Source organism: Sebastes fasciatus, chromosome 3 (assembly GCF_043250625.1).
Source record: "Sebastes fasciatus isolate fSebFas1 chromosome 3, fSebFas1.pri, whole genome shotgun sequence".
Lineage (NCBI taxonomy): Eukaryota > Metazoa > Chordata > Actinopteri > Perciformes > Sebastidae > Sebastes > Sebastes fasciatus.
The window spans coordinates 16226817-16251641 of NC_133797.1; the positions used below are offsets into that span (position 1 = coordinate 16226817).

At 40.0% G+C, this 24825-nt stretch overlaps 1 protein-coding gene across 1 annotated transcript; it reads right to left on the bottom strand.

The window, feature by feature from the left end:
- Positions 1-422: 422 nt before the first annotated feature.
- On the bottom strand, positions 423-22513 carry pdcd4a (programmed cell death 4a). Its single transcript, XM_074629259.1, has 11 exons — positions 22015-22513; positions 14236-14535; positions 13626-13723; positions 10753-10866; positions 10311-10532; positions 10110-10207; positions 7590-7704; positions 5951-6058; positions 3031-3141; positions 2765-2904; positions 423-2246 (listed from the first exon to the last, which is right to left on the bottom strand). The coding sequence occupies exons 1-11, from the start codon at positions 22058-22060 to the stop codon at positions 2195-2197; spliced, it is 1404 nt and encodes a 467-aa protein (XP_074485360.1). The 5' UTR covers positions 22061-22513; the 3' UTR covers positions 423-2194.
- Positions 22514-24825: the final 2312 nt, after the last annotated feature.

The window sequence follows — 24825 nt, forward strand, 5'->3', positions numbered from 1 at the left end:
TTTTTTTATTGTTGAATTTACATTTATAAATTAAAAAAAAAATGCCAACATCTTTGTCAAATTTATTATAAAAAAAATATCTGTCTTTTCTTGCCAGAAATAGGTGTAAACTGTTTATGAATATGCACCACAGAAAGAGCAGTTCATATTTATGTCTTTTTAAATAATTCTGCATGTGGTAATTAGCAGGGTAATTATTTATGAATAATTTTGAAGGAAACCTCCTTAACTTTATTCACAATTAAATATTTATAAGGAAGCATACAGACCTTCTTTCAACATATATATCATTTACCATTGACGTGTACTCCAGTGTAGGTACGATCAATTATCCTGTGGCTTGCCCATCATACTGCTAAATATAATAAATATACTACTGGCATGCACAAGAAGAAAAAAATGCGGAAATAAAACATTGTAGAGGGAAATATGTAATTTTATTGAAATATATATAAAATGAAGTTCTTGTGTAGGGAAGTGTGTTGTGAACAATTTGCTGATCCAAAATAAATCAATAGTACAAAGATGATTGTAGGAATACAAAACATTAACATTTTAATAGCATCTATCTGACAGTGGACAGCTGCATGCATGAATGAGTGCATCCTGTGAAGTACACCAGTTTCCAAAATATGAACCATTTAACATAATTTCCCTCAACCACTTATTTACACGGTAAGCATAATAAAGCTGTGCTATGACACATAGCCAGGTATCTTTGATGTACCATAAATGGGGTCAAAAAAATCCAAGCTTTGGCCTCAAACTGCTTCTCGGTTACACGTTTAAGTTAACATTTTTACACCTGCTCTGACCATTAGATGGGAAATGAGACAAACTGACAGAGAAGGTACAAGTGAAAGACAAGGTTGAAAAATACATTAAGCATCACAACTGATGAGTGATCAGCAAATGTGACTGATGTACATCTCTACAACACTTGCCCAATCACTTACTCCTGTTTACTCTTCCATCAATACTGCTGTCCTGAACCAAAACAAATACAGAAACTTAATTTTGTTGCTTTTTAATGAATGAAATATATTTCTTAGCCACATCTTTAGCTTTTGTCAACATGAACAACTGTTACAAACAGTGGCAGAAAAGAATATTCACTTATGAATATGCTTAACATATAGTCTTCCAAGAAAAGCTTAGGTTGCCATTTCAGACATATCAGACCGGTTGATTTACCAGAATACTTCTTCTCTCTACAGAAGGTTTGGCATTATATTGTAAGGGTACCTGTTCAGAATCTATTTCTGACCATGTGAGCTGTAGATTTATTAATTGCTAGCGAAGTCAGAGTGCTCAAAATATTGCTCGTTTAATCTTTTTTTTATTATTATTATTTTTACACACATTAACCCCAATTTATTATTTTTTTTTTCTTTCAGAAAAGGGCTTCTGAAGTATATTTGCCCTAATGTAAGTTTCAAATAACCACCCAAACAGTAACCACACACTTCTTGCTGTGACTGCGTTACTTTATGAAGTGAACATTTGGCCTCAGGGACCGAAGATGCAAAAACAACAACCAAAAAAACCCACATTCATAACGGATCAATAGAACCATTTGAACCAGAAGGGACAAAGCATGTCGTCCTTGGAATAATTTCAAATCATTTGTGGCAGAAACTTAAAAAAAAACGTTTATAGATCCTTGTTGTTGAGCTAAATTACTAAGTGCTCACTGACTGTACAGTATCCTCTGTCATCCAAGTGCGCTTTTCATTTATAGCGCTTTACATGAAAAACAAAAAAAAATAGAGACATGGCAACAGGTGAAGCAAAGCAAGAGACAAAATACCCAAATTCATCTCCCACACACCCCATCCAGTCCACCCGTCTTTCTGCAGCTCCGACTCAAATTATTCTTGAGAAACAGGTATAAAGACTGAGGCAAGAAGGGCGCATCAACCCCAAAATAAAAGAATTTTCTTACAAAAAAAAGAAGTCAAAAACAGTGATTAACCAGATGAATGGAACTGAACGCCTGGCCGACTCCTCAGTCTACTTTCACCGAACGTCAATGCTGGTTTGTGTAATGAAAACATTATCAGGAGAGGAACAGGGAAACTTTAGACTGCCAGCATGCCCGGTTTCAGGGGAAAACATGCTGGAGTGGAAACGGGGTGTAAGAACCTGTAGACCCCCCTCCTCCTCCTCCTGCTCTTCCTCTTAATCTTGGGGATTAGGTCTTGATCAATCCTCCATCTCCTTCACTCACAAAACGCTTCCGTCCTCTGGTGGAGGAAACAGAGTTACAGACACGTTAGTGTACTTTTTAAAAAATCAACAACATATATTTATTGATTTTATACATTTAACACATTGGACATACATCACTGAACCTTCCCCCAAATTGAACACATGGCAGTGTATAAAATTATATATATATATATATATATATATCACTTCACAAATTAATAAATAGATAAAAATAAAGTTAAAAAGAACACAGATTTAAAATGAAAATAAAATAAAGTAAATAAAATGTATGAATAAATAAATTATGAATACTGTCACAAACAAAACAGAGTACAGCACACATTCCTCACAATATATTTACACATTTTCACCAAAACATTTCCCAGTTGAAGCTTTCTTCCGAGCTGTATATACACAAGTTTCTCAAGAGCCAAACTTGATGTTAAGTTTTTCAATCAGTGGCTAAGAAAGGGGACACCAACACAGAGCAATCGAGCACCTGGCTTGTAGGAACAGGTTAGTGTTTTCAAGTGGTGATTAATGGTGAACTCACCTGGCAGGACAGGCATCCCTCAGCTGTTTGGTGATGACAGACTCCTGGTAGCAGAGGTCTACAAAGGTCTCCATGATGGAGTGGGCATGTGGCACATCCAGGTTGATTTCTGGGAGCTCGTCATAGACACGCTGGAAACCCTACATGGAAAACAGCGTACCAAATGGATAGTATGACTATAAGGTTACATGAATTTTCAAATAATATGCAAATCATGTCTTTCATAAACAAATATATTTAATACTACAACATAAAAAAGCACTGACCCTGTTCATCTGATCCACAGTGATGAGGGCTGTTTTCCAGAAGGATTGCAGCAGCTTTATCATCATATGACTGGCAGTGTCTCCTTTCGACTCCAGCACCATCACTACAGCCTGAAAAAACATGTAATATGTGTAAGAAAGAGGAGTTCATCTAATATCCATCACCATCACCTAACAATAAAGAGTCAAAGATCAGTTGAGAGGTGCAAGATGCACATTACACCACATGGTGGCAGTGTTTGACATTAATTTATATATGAAAAAGGAGAAGGTACAAATAAAACGAACATGTAAAAAAAAATTTTTTTAATTTGTGGTCATTTGTAGATCATATAAATCTGTGACCAGAAGCATGTGCTGGTATGTCCGAGAAGGATGATAAAGACGAGAAGGAGGAGAGAGAGAAATAAAATATAAATACATGCGTAAATAAATGGTAATTGTAATAAGTAAGTTCAGTAACTGTATAAATAATAATAATATTATTATTATTATTAATAATAATAGAAATATCAACACAATTAGTAATAATATTAAAAAACAAATAAATAAAAAATAAAAATGTAGAAATAAATGACTAAAAGCATGTGCTGGTTAGTCCGTGAAGGATGATAAAGATGAGAAGGAGGAGAGAAATAAATAAAACACATATGTAAATAATGGTAATTATAATAAGTTCAATAACTACATAAATAATAATGATAATGATAATAATAAAAAAAGATAAATGTAATTAGTAATACAAAAAAGACAAATAAATAAAAAATTAAAATGTAGAAATAAATAAGTATGAGTCAATTAATATTAAGGGGTTTGGTGTCAGTAATTCATATATGAATACTTACACAACACACTTTCATACATGCACACAAACACTTACAATACTCCCACTAATATAAACAAAAACAAAAAAATATCCATATTCAAATCATAACATCGGTTTATACATCAGATGTTAATGTATGTATATTTCGGGTTACACCTTTGTCTGTATAATGTGTCACCTGATTGTACTAGTCACACTGAATAAATTAAAAATAATAATAATAATAATAAAAAGATAATAAATATCTGAAAAAGTCCGGCTGGGTGAATCCTTTCTGATTGTGCTGCATGTGTAGAAGAAAAAGCATCAGGCTACACAACGGTACGCTGTGTACACAACTAAGACCAAATAAATAAAAATCTGAACGGACATTTCTCTACATGGTCACCTGTTTTTATTTACAAAAGGAGGAAATGTCACTGACTTTACTTAAATAAGAACCATCGCAAACACTTTTATTAGCTACACCCTGGTTGTACTTTACAATCAGGGGGCAATTATATTTGTACGGGAGGATCAACAGCTCCACATTACGCAATGTGCCTCTCCTTTTTGGATTGATTGATTTGGAACGCCTCTGCCAGAAACACACTGTCCTTGGCACAGAACAGAAATGACTGTCACAAACCAGTTACCAGTTTTCCTCTGAAATGCACTTGACCGGGCACCAAAAAGAGAAAATACTCGGTGCTAATTTTATCTTATTGTCATAATGTGGAGAGAACACGGAGGAATCGGACATAAAATCTTGACATTTTTGACATTGTCTCTGCAAATATGATTTATCCTGTCATGCTTCAATTTTAATTTAATTTAACACTCGGGTTTGTTTTATACGTTGATTACGGTTTTATTTGGTTCGATTTGTGCTTCTGCATGTCAGTTTGGTTTGAATCTGTGTGCTTTTGTTTTGATTGTTTTCTTAGTGAATATGTTGAAAAGTGTATTATGCAGGGCTCCAGAGTGCGACCATTTAAAAATCTGTCAGTGTGACTTAACATTTTCATTGGTCGCACCAGTGCGCCTGACATTTAGCAGGTCTGTGTCTGTGTGTATGTGTGAAACCGCACCCTGTACTAATCCTTGAGCGACATCACAACCATAAAACATACCGGTAATTCAAAATGAAGAGAACTATTGATTGTTTTTCCGTTAAGAATAATGCTGCGGTGCCCGTTACACCTGTCCTCGGCCCTGAACGGTCCAGCCCAGAACGACATCACCGGCGGAGGTAACCGCTCCACCACCTGTCTGTCTCCCCAGCCCCTGGTAAGATGCCTAACCCTGAACAAGGTGGCGGATTCATTTCACAAGTGGGGAGATCAAAAAAGTGTGTGTGTGACGCTGTACATTTAATAACACGACAACTTTACCACTAATTTCTTCTCTGCTCCGATGATACGCTAAACAGCTGATCTGCTCTGAGTGCATCTCTCTCTCTCTCGTGATTCATCCACACACCCGCTACGCAGTACGTAAACATTACGCTACTCTTAAACCAATGTAATGTTAACATGTGGATTGCACTTAAACCAGGCCTTGGCCATTTTCACACAGTTGTACTGCGAGCTTCAAAGCTTGGCGTTGCATTTCACACGTTAATTTCTTCATCTGCTGTTTGTTCGCATTGCAGAACAGGGGCGTAAAGTGTGTGTGAAACTACCAATGTGTAGGCCTAAGGGAACTGACAAAACGTTTAAATAACAGTGTGAAGGATCTGGCGGTATCCAGCAGTGAGGTTGCAGATTACAATTTCTCCCACGGGCCAAGCATGTTGGAGAGATACAGTGGCCGACGTGAAAACGCAAATGGCCGTCTCTAGAACCAGTTGTTGTAAGAGTAAAGTATTTAGTGTGTGTGTATGTGGAAAGTAAGAGGTGAAGCAAGAGAAATAGAGCGGCGGCCCAAACTATGCTGCCCAACTATGCTTTTAAATTATGTGCCGGTAAACCTAAATGAAAAAGTTAGGCACACCAGTGCAACCAATGTAAAAGAGTTAGTCTAGAGGCCTTTTATGTGTATGCTGTTTCATGACAATAAAAAAAAAAAAAAAAACAAGACTGACACAAATATAATAATAAGTCTTTGTAATACCTCATAGACCAGCTCATGGTGGAAGTGTGGGACTTCCAGGTCCCGCAGACAGTGCTCAGCCTCCGCCACGTCTCCCGATACCAGGTACTCCTTGAGCAGGAGGTTCATCTGGAGCAAAGACACAAATAAAACATTAGTTTTTGACTGTCTGTTGTTGAGGTTCCTGTGTGCAAACTGCATCAAACACAGCTGGAATGAAGTCTTGTCACTGAAGGGGGTTGTTTGGTCTGTAAAGCCTGTCAAATATTATAAATATCCTTTTTTTGTGAGGACACAACAGCACGGACAGACAAAGCTTTGTCTCGCTCTGCTAAAGAGAAAATCAGAACAACAGAGTGACGATTGAGGCATGACTATTGATGGAATAATACTGTGGAAATCGTGTTTAAGTACAGGTACGTGGTCTTTATCGAGAGCAAAGCTGTATATGTTTCACAGGACTGAATACAGACAGAGCTAAACAGAGAGCTCAATGACACCTTAAAGTATCCGTCGCTTAAAAGTATTGAGCAACTATATTTAGGGGGATTTACTCCAGCAATAACATGACTTCCTTGGGAAATAAAACTCAGCCCACATCTGACGTATCTGTCTATTTGAAGTCAGCTACAAAAAAAGCATTTCTTCCTATTTGGAGCGGTGCCTCAATCTTTTAGTCTCTGCTTCATTTGTTAAGTCACTCTAACTGCTGAGAAAAGCTAAAAGGCTATTTATGGAACAATTAGTCATACCACTTGAGATTTGAGGGGAGCGCATGTGTTTGATGCAAACAAGTTCAAAAACCCTAAAAGCTGCACCGACAGCTGTGAGTCAACTCTGGGGCTAATTCACTGAGCTGGGGGAATGTGTGGTCGTCCGAGCATCTGGGTAAAAACAACATGGGGGGGATGTGATGTGGACAGCCAGGACGGCGACAGAGGAGAGGACGTCGATATTGAAAGGATTAGAAGAAGCTGCAAGTAAAAGCACAACAATAAGAGAGAGAAAGTGAGAGCAGCAAGTGAAAGAGACCTTCTTCAGCCCAGTGTGTTTCCCCCCCGAGGCTGCACACAAACCAGGCAGGAAATCAAAACTGGACAGCCTGCGGCTCTGAGGGCTACTGAGGCTTACACAACGCTGTATGACAGACCGCTCTTCCATTTCTAAACATGCACAAAACCCCTTAAAATGTTGCATAACTTGTAATTTACAAGATGTGTTGAAACTCCCACGTTACACACACACACATACATTAGCATGAATAATTCCAGAAATGCCAAATCATGGGACAATAATTGTAAACAAAGACAAAGCCAGCAGCAAGTGTGTGCATGAACAGTGTGCGCGCGCATGTGTGTGTTGTGTTAAAGGCTAGGGTGTGTATCCGAGGCGGCCCCTCCCGTGCCCTCGTTTTTCCCACTTCTCAGGGGAGAAAAAGTGCTCTGCTGACACAGCAACATAGCAGAGGGTTGGCCTGTGGCTCTCTACCCAGCATGCATTTCTGCCTTCTGTTTACCTTACGTAATGTCATTAAAGAAGCAGAGCTTGTCAATGCAAAACACTGACCTCAGGTGTTATGGATAAAATCATAGAGTATGGAAACGAGAAAGTGACTTATCCGTTTATTCTCTTATTCTTTTTTTAAATGAAATGTGCTTACCTCTTTGACGAGATGTTTGACGGGTCTCAGGCCTCCACCCACGCCCCACACGTTATCGAGACGAACCATCTCCCTCTTCATAGTCAGCAGCACTTCGGCACGATCTAAAGCCACTCTGAAAAAAGAAAACCCAATACCGAAACATTATTTTTTTTGCACAGAAATGGGCATACAGTACGTACATTAAAGGAGCGTGTAGGATCTGGCTGTATCTAGTGGTGAGGTGAGATTGCAACCAACTCTACCGTGTGCGGAGCCACTAGCTCTCTCTAGAGCCAGTTGTTGTAAGTGTAGCGTCATTTGGAGCAGAGAGTGTGTGGTGTATGTGGGATGTGAGTGGTGAAGCAAGAGAGGGAGAGCAGCGGCGACGGGAGCGAGTAACGTTATCAACTCCGTATCAAGCAGGAAAAGTTAACAGAGTTTGGTTTGTCCGTTCTGGGCTACAGTAGAAACAAGGCGGTGCAACATGGCGGACTGCCGGTGAAGAGGACCCGCTCCCTATGTAGATACAGACGGTTCAGAAAAGAAAATCTGGAGAAAATCTTAAAGGAAGAGGTTCTTTCCCTGGTAGAGGGCAAACTGGATTCACTTCAGTTTGCATATCAAACAGGTAAAGGAGTGGAAGACGCTAAACTCTTTATCCTGGACAAAGTTTATAGACACCTGGAAACACCAAAAGCTCATGTCAGACTCTTATTCGCTGATTTTTCTTCAGCTTTTAATAAGATGCAGCCTCACATTCTGATTGAGAGGCTTGCATCTCATTTTAACCTACCTCACCAGCTTTTAAAATTGGTTTTAAACTTCTTAACAGACAGAACACAACAGGTTTTAGTTAATGGTATTATGTCTAATACCTCGGTCTCTAATACAGGTTCTCCGCAAGGCTGCGTCCTTTCGCCATTGCTTTTTATTTTGTACACAGATAGCTGCAGGTCTTCTAAGGAGGGCAGCTTATTAGTGAAATTTTCAGACGACACTGCACTCCTGTCGCTCCTACAGGGGGCAGAGTCAGATCATGGCTGCGCTCTTCCTGCCTTTGTCGAGTGGTGTGACAAAAATTATCTTGATCTTAATGTCTCAAAAACTAAAGAACTTGTGATTGACTTTAGAAAAAACAAGATTAATCCCACTCAGAGTATAATTCATGGCGACGATGTTGACATCGTGCACTCTTATAAGTACCTGGGCACAGTGTTTGACTCTCATCTCAAGTTCGATGTAAACACTGAGTCCATTGTTAAACGAAGCCAACAGAGAATTCATTTGCTGCGGAAAATCAACTCCTTTGGTGTGAGTAGATCTATTCTGTGCACTGTCTACTTGTCATATATTGAGAGCCTTTTAACCTTTTCATTTATTTGCTGGTTTAACGGTTTGTCTATGAAGGACAGGAATTGCCTAAATAACATTGTGAAAGTCTGCTCCAAAATCATCGGAGCCCAGCAGAGCAACTTAAACTCTCTCTGGGAGAAACGTGTCCTCCAGAAGGCCAAAAACATTATTAATCACAACCAAATCCTGTCTAGTGAGTTCACACTACTGCCTTCAGGACGGCGCTATCTGCCGCCTCACAGAAAGACAAACCGCTACTCCAAGTCATTCATTCCTTCCGCCATTACACTGCTGAACGCAGAGTAACTATCATGGATGAACGACAACAAAAAAATGTTTTATTTACTTTGAATGTACAATTATTTTGCACTAACCACATAACGGTTGTCTGTGTTTGCATTAGGTACATTCTTGGAATACAATTTGCAATGTGCAAATACTCTTGGCACTTTATTCTATTCTAATTATTTATTTATTCCGTTATTCTTTTATCTCGTCTCGTTTTTATTCTTGTATTCATTGTTTTTATTGCGAAGATTTTTAATTTTTAATCTTGTACTTTTATTGTTCTGCACCTACCCATATGCCACCTACTGTGTTCCCTCTGTCAATGATGATTGTGCAGTATGAATGTGTGTATATGTTTCGGTGGACTGCAGAAACTGAATTGCCCTTCGGGGATAAATAAAGCTCTCTGTATCTGTATCTGTATCATTCTAAGCTAATGAAAACACGACAACTTTTATTTTTTATACACTATAGAAAACATATTTATTAATATTATATTCAATTTCTGCCAATAGATCCCCCTTAATGTAACACACTGGTCCTTGAGTCTAGTTTGTTGTAGTGATTTAGCATGGAGGTCCAAAATTACCAAGATAACACCACAACAGTTGAAAAAAATTTAACTCAAAGAGCCCGATGTCATCATCATTTTTTCTCATTGTGGTGACTTTGGCTAGATACCCACAGCTATATGACTTTACCAACCGTAGTTACCATGATCTAAGCAGAAAACAGCAGGAGGCTAGTTAGGGCTGTACTTTACATTTCGGGTAAGTTGTTTTCATTCATTTAAACTGCACTATTAACTATTTGGGTAGAGTACAGTTCATGATTTGTATTACGGTAAGAAGAAATCTTACAAATACCGTATCTGCATTTTCATTTTGCTCGGCTCACCTGGCATGCTCGCAGTCCACTTTGCCCTTGTAAAAGTCCAGGAAAGACATGGGGAGGACGTGGTCCGCTATAGCTCTGGCTACAAACTGGCCTAACATCTGAGAAACATTAGAAAAAAACTCAGAATGCATCTCCACATTACATGTGTATATTTTTTGTAGTCCAATATGTTTAGCAATATGACAAAATGTAGACGTCTACCTGTGGAGCCTCCGGTGTGTCCAGTATGAGGTCTGGCAGCTCTTTGAGGATCTTGTCGAAGGCGCGGGCCATTTCACTTTGTGACAGCATCTTGCCCGACAGATCGGACAGCAGGCGGGAGGTCAGCTCTCTGTGGCTGGCCTTGCCTTCAAGGGACAGGGACACGGCCAGAGAGGAGAACTCGTACTTGTGTTGGCCCAGGTTGAGCCCCTTCAGCAACATCTGACAGGAGGGACGACAAGTAAGAAAATCAAATCTGAATAAAGTGTAAACTGAACTACACAGTCTCTGACCAGTACTGTTAGTGATCTAATGATCTGTGCATGCAAGCTTTTCATTATTTGGTTAATCCGTCCATCAATTTATTCTCTAAACCTGCTCATTCCTGGTCAGCATGCAAAGAGTGAAGGGAAGAGGAAATGCTTCATTTGAAATCATTTACCTGGACCTCTTTTGTGTCTCCATGTTCAAAGTACTCCTTGACAATCGGGTTGACCATTTTCTCCAGTTCCTTCTCATCTACCTCTGGCACAACTGTTGCATAAACTGTGTCCCCCTGTGCAAGAACAAACACATTATCAGCAAAGAATGTATATTGCCAAAAAGTGAAAGTCAATTGTTTGTTTCATTGCGGCATTAGTGCCCAGCAACAAAGCTACGCTTCCGCCATGTTGGACTAAAATCACAACAAAAAACACCAGAGTTTCATCTCTTTGCTTCTATACTCTGTTATCAGTCCATCCATATGCATAAATATGCACACCAAAGTGGATGCACATTCATTATTACGAGCGGTCAGTTAAGGAAAAACCAGAAACCTTAAATTTACATTATCCAGGTTTCAAATTCATGTGCAATCCAAGACTGAAAAGTTGATGATAATTTTAGATTAACATCACTGAGATTTCTTTGAAAATGCCTGTGTTATCTGTCGCCGTTCTGTTCCTCCTCTGTTATAATAACACAGAAACGTTTCTCTTTTGTCTCAACGCTTGCGTCAGTGAATGCCAAGAATGTGAGTCAAAACCGGTAAAACAAACTCACTTTTCAGGTGATGTTTTGCTTAACCTGGAGAACAATGAGAAGCATTGATTAAATAATAATCTTGGCAAAGATTGAGTGGATTGGGGGGGGAAAATGAGATCCTACAAAGTAAACTGTAATAGGAGAATAAGTACTTTGGCTTTTTAAAGAGAAAAACTGGCTCCAACTTTAATGTCTTGACTTCTTGCGATAAGTCCAAGATAATAGAACAGGAAAACAAATATCAGTATAAAGGAGGATTGTAGCCAAAAGTCCCAACACGCTGATTCACTTTCCTGTTTTCTGCTCATGAGTGATTGTTGACTGTAGGAGGTAATGGGAGAGAACCAAAACAATCATTTATGGCCAAGTGCAAGCAAAATACTGAGCCTGTATTTAACATTTCTTGTTTCAACATGAAGGCCAATGATACTTTAACCAAGGACAGGAAAAAACATGGCTACTGAAATTATTTTTGTCTCTTTTCCCACGTACAGAATGACCTGTACCATCCGGAAATCCTTCATCAGGTGACCCCCCTCAGTCTGCACATGTCCCGTGTATTTTTCTGTACCACTCTGTCCTAGTGCCCCGTTAACACACTGACATCTTTCCACTGCTCTCCTTCAGCAGTCAAGGCCAAATCGCTCTAGCTTCTCTGCGCCGTTCACAAAACCGTAATCAACGTTTTGACCGACAGAAGCTGCGTTCCCATTCTGCTGCATTCAGTCAGCGTGACCATAACAGGAGACAAACAAACTCGGCCTTCTTGACGCAGAGCATTTGTTTGATAAGGGGGTTAAAGATTGAAAATACTGTTGATTGCGATGTGACGGAGCCACCTGGATTAAACAATCATGTGAGCAGGTGTGCTTTAAAAGCCAAATCATGTAGACTTTTTGATATTAAAACAGCATTTCCCAATAGATCAACAATCCAGTATAAGTTATAATAAATGTCCTGTGACCATATGCCGTACAAGATGTTAACATCACAAGAGATTAATTCATTAGAGTGCAGATGATTGTTGTCTGAGTGTGGACAGCCATTATCTTGTTCACAGAGCGAAGCCTCTTTTATATATTTCAGTGTGTTTCAGCAGCAGCACTTCAACATCAGCACGTTTGTTTGACACGAGAAAAAAAAGGCGTCAGCTTTGATAAGTGGGCCTCTGTGGAACAAAAAGGCTGCTCTGCACACAACAGGTCAGATCGACAACAAGTGTGATAAACTAACCTCTGCTGCTGGTGATGCTCTTTCATCAGCGGCATAAACAGTTCAGAGAACGCGTGTGCAGACTGCTGACGCTCAGGTAACCACAACATTTCAACTTCCACAGTGCAGAAGAAAGAACAAATTTCCCTTTAAATCAAAGTATTTTTTCAGGCAAAAATGTCAAATATATTGGCCAAGATCTTTGGGTTGGGCAAAACAAACTATTTGAAGTTGTCTCTTAGAAAAGAACTGTCAATTTATTTATTTTATAGACTGCATAATTAAATAATTAAATTGAGAAAATAAACTGGCAGATTAATCATATTGAGAAATACTTGTTGGTTGCAGCACTACTTTTAATGCTTGATAAATATAACAAAGTCCAAGGTAGAGCTGCAAAGATGAATCGATTATTTGTCAACTATTAACTGAATCGCCAACTATTTTGATAATCGGTTTGAAAAATTTAAGAAAAAAAGTCAAAATCCTCTGATTCCAGCTTCTTAAATGTGAATATTTTCTGGTTTCTTTACTTCTCTATGACAGTAAACTAAATATCTTTGAGTTGTGGACAAAACAAGACATTTGAGGACGTCATCTTGGGCTTTGGGAAACACTGATTAACATTTTTCACCATTTTCTGACATTTTATAGACCAAACAACTAATTGATTAATTGAGACAGAATTAATATAATAACAATTATAATCGACAGATTAATAGACAATGAAAATCATCGTTAGTTGCAGCCCTAGTCCAAAGGAGAAAAAGCCAAAGTATCTACTCACAGACAGCTTAGTAGGGATCATGTTAAATGTACATTGTTTTATTACTATTAGCACAAACCCTGGGGTGCCTTTGTGACCCTTCTGGCATCTTTGTTGCCCTGTCATTTCTCATCTCTCTCTCCTCTCATTTCCGGTCATCTCCCTACAGCCATCTGTCTAATAAAGACATACAACACCCCCCAAAAAAATCCCATAGAAATAAAATAATCAAAAAAGCACAGAAGATGCAGAACACAGAAGCTCCTTCAGAGATGTATGCATATTATGAACAGCCGGCTGTACTCGCTCACCTGGGCAACCTCATCATAGTTGGGGTCCCGCATATCAGGCTCCTCATCTTCATAAACCATCCCAGCAGCCCCCCAAACTCCTTTACCACCTGCCCCACCTGGAGACAACCAGCAGAGAAACATTGAAGCCATGTTCACCATTAGGATTATGGGGGGGGGGGGGACACAAACAAATTTAGTGCAAGGGTTGAAAAGCAGGTCATTCAACACATTTCCAACCAAACTACTTGCTAATGTCAACAATCAGGATGCATGCACAAAGAAATTGTCGCATCTTCATGAATAGAGTCTAGAAATATGCTAATCAATGTTTCTACCAGTGTTTTGTTTTTTTCCATTTTCAATCTGGTGGTTGAGGTTATAACCTGTCAGCTGTATATCTACACCAAAACCCTGTATGTTCAATCTTGTTAACCGGTCATCAAGAAAAAAGGAAGCCCATGTGTTAAGAGCTCCTCTATAAAGCTGAACTTCTGAGTTATAGACAAGATGTTCCTCTCCAGACACAGCGCCTGAGGCCGCCCTCTTCTCTGCTACTGTAAAAACCTGTCACCTTCCAAAAAACAAAAAAAAACAAAAGCTGCATACACCAGTGTATGCTCAAACGTACCTTTTTTTGGCAGGCCTCTGCCTTTGCCCGTCCTGGATTTGCGGTCGTTGGTGTTGACTTTGCCCTTTGGACTGTTTGGGTCACCTCCTGACAGTTCTCCCGACTCAGAGAAGGACTCGCTGGTGGAGTTGCGGGAGTTCTTGCGCAGGCGGCGCTTGGCTTTGGCTTTGAGTCGCGCCTCGTGGAGCGCTTTCTCCTGAGGTGTCCAGTTACCGTTCACCTCCGCCTCGTTCAGCAGCTCATCGTCGACGCTGTAGGGATGGTTAGCCTCTGCCAGGTTGTCGTCGAAAGAGAACACCCCTGTGGTCAGAAAAATACAACGGCTGATTAATGATACGGTTTGGGATTTTACCACAAGACGGTAACAAACACTGCAAAGGAAATTTGTCATTATGCTGCCATAAAAAACATGTGCAAGTCACGATGGACATTATGTGTAACAATAGCACCAGTTTGGGGAAAACTCTGTCCGCCTTCAACATGACAAATGCCACGGCCCACAATGAGACAGAACTTAGGGTCAGTGTCTGAATGGGAACACATCACTGGAGCCAGTTAACAAACTCTTATGGAAAGCCCTCCCAGAAGAGTAAAGGCTGTTCTGTGTTCCAACAGTCACATATGGGTGTAATGTTCAGGTGTCCACATAAAGCCCCGTTTCGACCGCAGGAGCTTTCGCCCGAAACCTTTTGACGGCGGTTACGTTTTTAAGTACAAATAAATAACCATCAAACACTCAAGAGATGATTCACTGTGGAGACAGACGCTCTTAGTTTCACGCAGCAGTTTATACCGCTACGGAAACGCAAACAATTGTCTGAAGGAACCTTTAAGTTTCATGAGTCGAAGGACTAAAATGACTAGGAACTTCTTGGTGGAAACCCAGCTGTAGTTTTTACCCTGTAGTGTGCATCTATATCTTTAATTTCACTTGGGTGATACGATTCCCAGAAACAAATCGTATTAGTAAGCAAAAAAGTAAATACTAAGAGAATATTTACTTCATAATAAGTGAATATCTGTTGGAGTTTTATTGGTTTATTTCGGTGTCCAAACAATAGAATACTAATAATCTCAATAATAAATCAATCGTATCTACGCTGGTGAATTTATTTCAGAGATATGCTATTTTTACAACTGTAGTAAAAAACTTTATGGTGCAGCTCAGAGAAAAACTGAGGCTGCCTGCGAGCCAAACAAGGTTAATGTTGTCTGCTGACACATTTCTGCCATTCTCTGGTGAAAACACAAGGTAATGCTGCATATTGTTGTCGTACAAGAAGAGATATGACCCGAGGATTTGGTATGCATCAAACAACCCATGACAATAGTGAGACATATTTTAGAGTTAACTTGCTGATATTCATCTTAGATTTATCTGCTCTACAAAAAACACTACAGATCATTCCTGGTGCATTCAAAAAGACTGCACAAAAACCTTTACACCACAGCAACACCGGCTCAGGGCATGAAAACAATGCTTTGTGCCTACGTGCACTACAGCCACCGCCGTATGTCAGAGCCATGTTTTGCATGTCAGGCCAAAGGTCACAAAACACAGAATATGGCAGCACATATTCACACACGCGGTATTGCGACACTCACCAGCGCTATCAGCAGGCGGAACATTAAGGTGTTACATTTAGTGTCAAGTGCCTTCCTATACTATTCTGTAGGTCTAATAAAAGTACTGTACATAGAAACAAAACGTCTGCCCAGGTTGCTTCTTGTATGTGTGGAGATGACGACAACAACAACAACAACAACAACAACAACAACAACAACAACAACAACAACAACAACAACAACAAGTGGGACTGCAGGCACTGGAGGAGGGAGGGAGGGAGGGAGCGAAGGGGAACACATGCTGGAGAAATGCTGACACGACTTTTTTTTTTTTTTCCTCCGTCTTCTCGCGATGTGTCCGCAGCAGCTGTAGTGGACCTGACTACATATGGCATGGTTGGGTCCACGACTGGTCACATGACCGGGCTGTAGGAAAGAAGGAAAGCCGGAGGAGCAGGAGGAATGCCTGAGGGTGTAATGAATACTAACAGTACTTATGTAAGGGCTCAAATGGCAGTTTGAGGAGTTATGGCCCTATAGATTACAGGACAGAGGGAGGGGGAGAGGGGAAAAAGTCCAAGCCACAGATAAAACTAACAATCTAAGAGGCAGCTGCAGTCTGTGAGCTGCAGAAGTGCCAACTGCCAAATACTAGTGGTGAAAGAAAAAGCAATTAAGTTGCTATTTTATAAAACGGTATTCAAAAGATATCAAATGTTTGAGTGTGAATAACAAATGAACGGAAGCACCTTCGCCCAAAGTCGGACGCCTCCCTAAATTAACCTGTTACCGTCAGAGCACCACACCCTTGGCCTTCAAAAATCTGTAAACAGCCGACCATGTGTCATCTCCTCCTCCTGTTCCCTCTCCTTCCCTCATGTAGGCCACAGGGCCGGCTGCCAGCGCAGTAAATTAGAAACTAGCCAATGGCGGCGCGCCAAATGCCCGACCGGCCAATCGGAAAAGAGCAGAAAAACGAGAAGGCAGGAAAAAGTCAGAGCAGCTTGCCAAGACGGGTATTGCGAAACGTGGAGGACAAAAACACAGTAGAGCTAACTACGTTTTTTAACTCTGTCACCGAGATCATATGCCTCGGTGACTTTAACTGCTGAAGCCTTAAAAAAGTCTGCGTGTCACCGTCAGTCTCATAAAGCTGCAGCAACAAACTCACTCTGCACGCCCACGAGAGCACAACATGAATACCAAACCACACACAGCACCGTCATGATGGTTTTCAAAACCGCCCCCACATTTAACCAGTTCTGAAACACACACGGCCAGATGTAGGACCTCTGCCCTGCATGCTGTGTGGGAGCTTTCCACAGTCGGTGAGCCTGAGCAGCAGCGTTGAGGTGTTTGGTTTTAGGTGTCCATACAGTAGCAGGGTTTATGAATGAGAGGGTCAGTGGAGCACATTCCTCCTGAGGGACAGTCCTACATTTCACAACTGTAAATGCAAGTATTGTAAATGTTGGGCGAATCCCCCTCCACTCAGAAACCTGCTGCACTAGTACGTGCAGAATCATGCATGTCCAGTTTGACACCAGAAAGTTGTTTTCACATGTATGTGCTGAAGGGGGAAAGTTTCTCTGTGCTCACATTAAAACTAAGTATGAGGCGTGTACATACAAGCAGGATTCGTGACATCAACGGTGTCCAGCGGGCAAACTTTTGAAATGCATATTCAGAAATTCTGGATTTTAAAATGGTGGCGAATGAGTAGATACCATTTTTGTACACATTTTAACTATGTAATCAAATTTGTTCAAAGCAGAGTATATTTACATGTGTTAAATATGTCTGGAGGGGATCTTTGAAAGACAGCAACGCATTTTCATGCAGATGACTCAGATTTGCTTTACATGTCTACTAGGGGTGTAAGAAAATATTGAATATTGCGATATGTTTTGTGATACTGTATCAATTCTCAAAAACACTAGCGATTTTTAATTAATAGTTTACATGCAAAGATTAATTCAGTCATAAATGTATTCCTCCCTAAGTAGTGCTTCTAATGTTGGATGTAGAGCTGCAACGATTAATCACCAACTATTTTGATAATCAATCAATCGGTTTGAGTTATTTAAGAGCAAAAGTCAATTTTCTGATACCAGCTTCTTAAATCTGAATATTTTCTGGTTTCTTTAATAAATAATGATGATAAATGCAAATGCAGATCTCACTGTTCTGATTGCATACAAAAAATAAACTTTATATACTCTGATTTTATGCATATGGTGGAGTGTTCTTTATACCATGATAGCTTTCCTATATCATTATACATATTGTATGGCCAGATACTTGCCAATACACAGCCCTAATGTCTACTGTCAAAGGCCTCAACTAAATCGGTGTTTTGATTTAAGTTCCTCTATAAAGCTGTAACTTTCTGAAATGAGCCGTTCTCTGTCAACCCACGGACAAATCTGCACAATGATCTTGGGGACAGGAGAGAACAGCCCTACTGCATGTGGTCCTGTGGTGGTTATCTATCGAAGGAGAAGAGGGTGTGGATGTCCTGGGGGTTTAACTGCCATTTAATGAAAGGAGACTTAAAAACATGTTTCAGACACATCCCCTAAACTTCTGATTCATGTTTAAATATACAACAGTGACAACGTAAGCTGGGGAAGTGGCCACACATGCTCCATAAATAAAAGGTACAACTTGTGAAAAACGGTTACATAGGGTTGTCCCAGATACCAATTCTTTGGGATTCGAAGCGTCGGTGAGAAATATTCAAAAGGAATTTGAAGCTTCGGGAGAGCGCCGCTGCCGCACTACTGTACACACTCGCACTTCTACACACAACAAATAGCTATATTAGTCTTAGAATAACTAATAATAATTCATGTTGCATATGAATAATGTTGTGGGACTATCCCTTATTTCATGGGCTATTTTGGGATATATACATTATTATTACATACTTGTATACAAAAAAGCATTCAAATACTGATTTGGAGGTTGATTACCATGGCAATGTTCGAAGCATTCAGGTCATCGCTACGGTTACGGCTCTTGTTTTATTAATGTAGGGAGAGAAAAATGAACACCTTCATTTAATGATAACCGTTTTGCTGACTGTGCTTTTAGAGTCGCCCTCTGTAACAGCTGCAGAGCAACAACAAAGATAAAGTGCAAGAGGACGTGCATAAAAAAGATTAGAGCAACCGAGATAAACGGTGAAGAGGCTGATAACGTGTTGTTTTTTTATAATCAGACAATCGCATCCACTGATGCACAGTAACTGCATTACTTTGCACCGGTGGTTTGCTCCGTTTCCAAACTGAAGGTCTTCATGGTGGAGTGTGCAAACATGTTTTCATGAATGTATATGTGGGGGGGAGGAGGAGGGTTAACAAAAGAAGAGAGGGCAAGACAATAACATGATGTGTACTCAGCAGGCCGCGACGAGATCTGGCTTGACATCTATAGCAGTGGGTTTCTTCCATAACGCTCTTAACACATGTATTTACCGAAGGAGGTATGGTAATGCTCTCACAGGTGGGGCTCTACACGGGCTTTAAATCTGCAGCTACAAGGCGCTTCTCACAGCACAACCCTGCAAACAGATTATTTATGGCGAAACATTACTTCACAAGTAGCTTAGTCCTTTGAAATATACAAAAATGCACCCTCTCTAGAAACACAACAGACAAGTTGAGGTGTTTTTTTAGGATTTTGCTTCTAATGAAAGCATCGTAGTCTCCTATAGAAAGCTGTATGATTGCAAAACTTCATAACTCAAACACTTCAAATATTCATGGAGGGATGTGCACTAGTTGCACAGGATACTCAACTCATCTCGCCCGGGGGCCACTTTTGCAAAATAACAGGTGGCCAGGGGCCAACTAAAAGGCCTGGGAATTCTCTTTCAAATTAACCGACTTAAATTAACTGTTTTTTATAAACAAGCTCTATTAGTCTATTTTGATGCTTTTTTTAATGCACTGTGGCACCTTATGTACATTTTAAGTACAAAAGAATTGTGAATCAATTTCTTTTCATTGTGGATTAGAAAATGGTCAGTGGGCCACCCGTGCTGGCCATGAGTATCACTGTGCTGCTGTGTAGAGCTATCTACCTGTCATCTGTTTTGTTATGTGTTGAGTTGATGTCATAAAAAGTTATTCTTTTGTAAAACTACTCAAGAACTTTCACGCTCATCAAACATGATGGTTTGAGATCTAACAAAATGCAACGAGAGGCTTGCTTTTTACAGATATTTATCAATTTAAAGTCAAATACTTTTTGGCTGCTGGTCAGACTAGTAACTTTAAGACATTACTTTAGGCTCTGGTAACTTATCAAAAATTAATTCATAATAAACTTATCACTAGTTATGACCCACAAAAAGCCTGATCGTTTTGAGAAAATCCATGTTTGATAAGACTTGTGTGCTATATGTACGGTTTACATTAGGGCTTGTAGCGTGAGTGAAGATACTGGTATAAGCAACAAGAAAACCTCAGTCATGCCAGCTTATCGTGAAAAACGGTAAATAACGCTACGAAAGTTACACTAAATTTTGGCGATGAAAAACTGGCAGGCCCATTTTCAAAAGGGTCCCTCGACCTCTGACCTTAAGATATGTGAATGAAAATGGGTTCTATGGGTACCCACGAGTCTCCCCTTTACAGACATGCCCACTTTATGATAATCACATGCAGTTTGGGGCAAGTCATAGTCAAGTCAGCACACTGACAGCTGTTGTTGCCTGTTGGGCTTGAGTTTACCATGTTATGATTTGAGCATATTTTTTATTGTTTTGTGTTGTTAATTCATTTCCAATAATAAATAAATACATGCATTTGCACAAAGCAAGCATATTTGCCCACTCCCATGTTGATAAGAGTATTAAATACTTGACAAATCTCCCTTTACGGTGCATTTTGAGCAGATAAAGAATGTGTGATTAATCACGATTACAAATTTGAATCGTCTGAAAGCCCTAGTTTACTTTATTTCCCATAGGCTACTGCTGTGTGACTTCAGTGTCCAGATTGAACCACAATGTATAGAGGAGTTGTTTTCCCCTTTTCCCACTAACGCAGACAATAGAGTCTTTGACAGTGTGTGTGTGTGAGACCACCTCATCAACAGAGGCTGCTCAATCAAGCGTGGCGGACCTTCCTTGAGGAAAAGGGACAGTTAAGTTCATGCAGAAAAGCCCATATGTGCACTGAAGCATCGGCTGCTTTTACACACCAGTAACAAACCATGTGGTGTCTCACACATGCACTGATTTACCCCTCTCTGTGTGTAACTGTGTGTGTATGTGTGTCAAGCTATCCGTGTTTGAGGTTAAATGCCACTCACACTTGTGTGAAATCTCAGTTTGATAGTGATTAAAGTGCTAACAATACATTTCCCACTACTTATGTAACATTTAAATACACAGAGATGTTATGTAAGGCTCCATTGGGCTCTTATAGTAGGCTATACATGTCGACGTCATCGCCAGGCTGAGCGAGGAGGAAAGCAGGAACCTTGTGTAACCGTGAGCTCAAATAAAGACAAATAATTAAAACATCAATGCTGCCCTTATTGTTCGATCAAAATATATATAACACCATGCAGGAAAAGGGGCGTGTATCTGCACTGCGTCTAAATAAAGGCTAACACAAGAAAATGTCGATGGTCTATTGAGGAAGCATAGAAAATCTCGCATATGCACCATCGAGAACACGAAAAACAGGAAGTAAAACAGCTCAATCTCACTCATGCATGCATTTAACAGCGAACATGAAGAGCAGAGAGCTCAGTGCTGCTGCTGGTTGTGTGTGTGTGTGTGTGTGTGTTTTTGTGTGCGTGTGTGCGTGTGGGTGCAAAACAACGACTAGTCAAAGCGGAAGTGAGCGTTATGGCCTCGACCAATCAGACAGCGTGAAAGGGTTAAATGTATCCAACAACAAACAGTGTAACAAAGCAGCTAAAAAGAACACACAAATCGAATGGAGTTCGGCTACATTGTTGCAGATTGTAAAGCTGCAGAAAGGCTGCACCGTGTAGGTGCAGAGATTGTTGCAGCATGTGTGATTTTAAAAGGAGCACATGGTGGAGGTAGCATGGTGGAGCTGCAGCCCATCCCATGCAGGGACAATAGAGCAGAGCAGGGGGAGCACGAAGAGCAGGCCTCGTTGGTAGCTCCTCTGTGACACTGTGCAGCCATGTAGGCGACATAAAGAGAGGCTGGATTCATGCACTCACCGTCGGCTTTGGTAGCAGAGGACCACGTATCCACTTCGGTCGCCATGGCGCTCTCCAAATGTCTCCAAATGCTCGGTTATATATCCTCCTGTCGAGCTTCAGCTGCAAAAAATACCCCAAAAACAACAACAGCCAGACGTCTGCAGAAAAAAATATTAAGTCTTTTTATAAAATGGTACGTGCAAATGGAGTCCTGACCCTTTTGTTTTCGTGCTGCACGGTTATCAGCTACAGAAAACACACCACCAAAAAAAATAATGTAATTACAAAGAGAAGCAGCAAATTATAAAGATTTAAGGAGTAAAATACAAAAAATGGTGTCGCACTCTTCTCTGCTGGGAAGAGTAAGATAATGAGGGTGAGAGAAGAGGAGGAAAGTAGGTTAACTAGTCGGAGAGCATTTCAGCAAAACAAGCTGCAAGATAAACAAAGTCTGTTTTTAACTTTGCAGGAGAGCAGCGAGACGAGTCACGTGATGAGAGCTCGGATGGGGAGTGGTCAGTAGAGGGGGTGGGTGCTGGTCCTGTCTGGCCAATCACAGAGCAGGAAAAACACCTAGACTATATGGAGGGCAGAACCGCCCACAATATAAAATAAATTAATAAATAAACAAATTACTCGATAAATAAATGAAAAGGTCATTAAATTTAGCAAACATAATATTACAAAAAAGGAGCCATTCATCAATTGATATTATTTTGACTTGTCAATAAAGTTGAGGAAAAAAATACAAAAATACATAAATACATTTAAAAATGAATTATAAAAACATAAATAGGTAAGAGGGAAAATTAAACAGAACAGTAAATAAATAAGAGAATGAATACAAAGATAAATAAATAAAGAAGCATATTAAAACGAATGAATTAATGGCTTCATTTATTTTTAATATTATTTTTGCTAAATTCAATGACATATTTATTTATTTATAATTTTGTCATCCAAATTCACGCCACCAGATGGAGCTGAAAACGTGTGCAACTGAGTCTGATGATGGCCAGTCAGCATCTAGTGGGTACCCTTAGCATCTCGCAGTCAACTATCTTGTGACACTCACTTAAAGCTGAAGTAGGCGAGATTAGAGCAAATATGATTAAAAAAAGTTATTTTTATAAAACAGTCGCTGTATCGTGACAGTAGTACATGAAACAGGTAATCTGAAAAAAAGCATGTGCCTCTGTGTCCTCCGGTGTCCTCCGGTGTCCTTCGGTGCTCCTAACGGCATCTGCAAGATTTCACAGAGCGGGGGAAAACAAGCAGTAAGAGCTGATCTGTAATGTTACGTTAATGCCTCATCTTGTAGTGTACGGTTTAGATGTAAAATGAGAAAGTTAATGACGCGGCCGCAATCGTAAAATCTGTGATTGGTCAAAGTCTCCCGTCACGGGATAGATTTTTTAAAGCTTGAAAACAGAGCCATGAGGAGGTGCAGAAGTCTAGTTTTCTCTCAGAACACTTGAATTACAATATGCTGAAAGGTTATTATGGATTTTTTGCCCAATGATGCCAAAAATATACTGACTACTGCGGCTTAAATGTCGGGGCACTATCCATGTTTTTACACTATATCCTAGATTGTTTTGTCCCCTCCATTGGAGCTGCCGTTTCCTCTTTTCACCTGCCTCAAAATATGACATGACCGTTAACACAATAGCATATTAGGTTTGTAATAATCATGATGTAAAAATGATCTGATGGTGGGCGCCCTGGTAACTAACCTGGTAGAGCAGGTGCCCCATTTACCAAAGCTGAGTACTTACCGCAGCGGCACGAGTTTGAATCAAATCGGTGACCATATGCTGGATGTCGTCCCCTCTCCCTCCCCCTTTCAAGACTAGAAGAACAATCGTTAAAAAATAATAATAATAATAATTGGGCCAATATTAAACCCCCGTTTCTTCCACTCTCTGTGCAATTCGTGACGATTTGCTAAGCTTCCTGTACAGTAATTTGATTAAACATGTATTAATTTAGGAATATGCAACATGTAAACTCAAGACTGAAATTCATTTTGACACAGGGGCCCTCTGCAAGGCAAGATTATGTAATATTACACATTTAATTCTGGAGTTTTTGTGGCCCCCTGTAAGGTTTGGGGGACCCAGGGAAGGTTGCCCTCGTTGGTCTTTTCCAGCCTTGGTAATAACAAATAATATTTCTAGCAAATTCTTGGACTTTTTCTGCTCTGCTCATCTCATCAAAGTGAGAGGAACAATGTGAACAGACAGGTCTTGTCAAGGACGTATGGCAGTAGTTGATATATTACAAGCATGTATGACAACAAAAGAATGCTGATGTTCTCCTCCTGCATGTTGTATTCTTCATCGCAGACACACAGTGCTGACAGCAACACACAATCACATATTTCAAACAGATTTTTCTTGCAGGTTTACTCCTGAAAAGATGAAGCTTACAAAGTGAGTGCAGCCTGATGATTCATCCTGAGTCACAGTGACAGCCACTCGTGTGTGGGTGTTTTTAGCTCATTCCCTGCTTAAATAAGTTAGTGTTTTTGCTGTATTTCAAAGCAGAATATTGCCTGTACCCAACTCCAACTAGAGATGTATATGTTTACAAAAGTACAGAGATGTATTTGGTAGCACTTGGTAGCTTTTATTTTGACACAAAATCCACAGTTTTTGTTGAATAAAGTAGCGCAGATGTCCGTGTCCAAAATTCCCAATGAGCATCAATGAAAAAACCTCAAATGGAAGAAACCTAAATACAACCCCACCTTCTGGGAAAAAAGCACCAGGATATGTGCGACCAAACAAATATATCTCAAAATTTGGATTTTACATCAGAGTATGC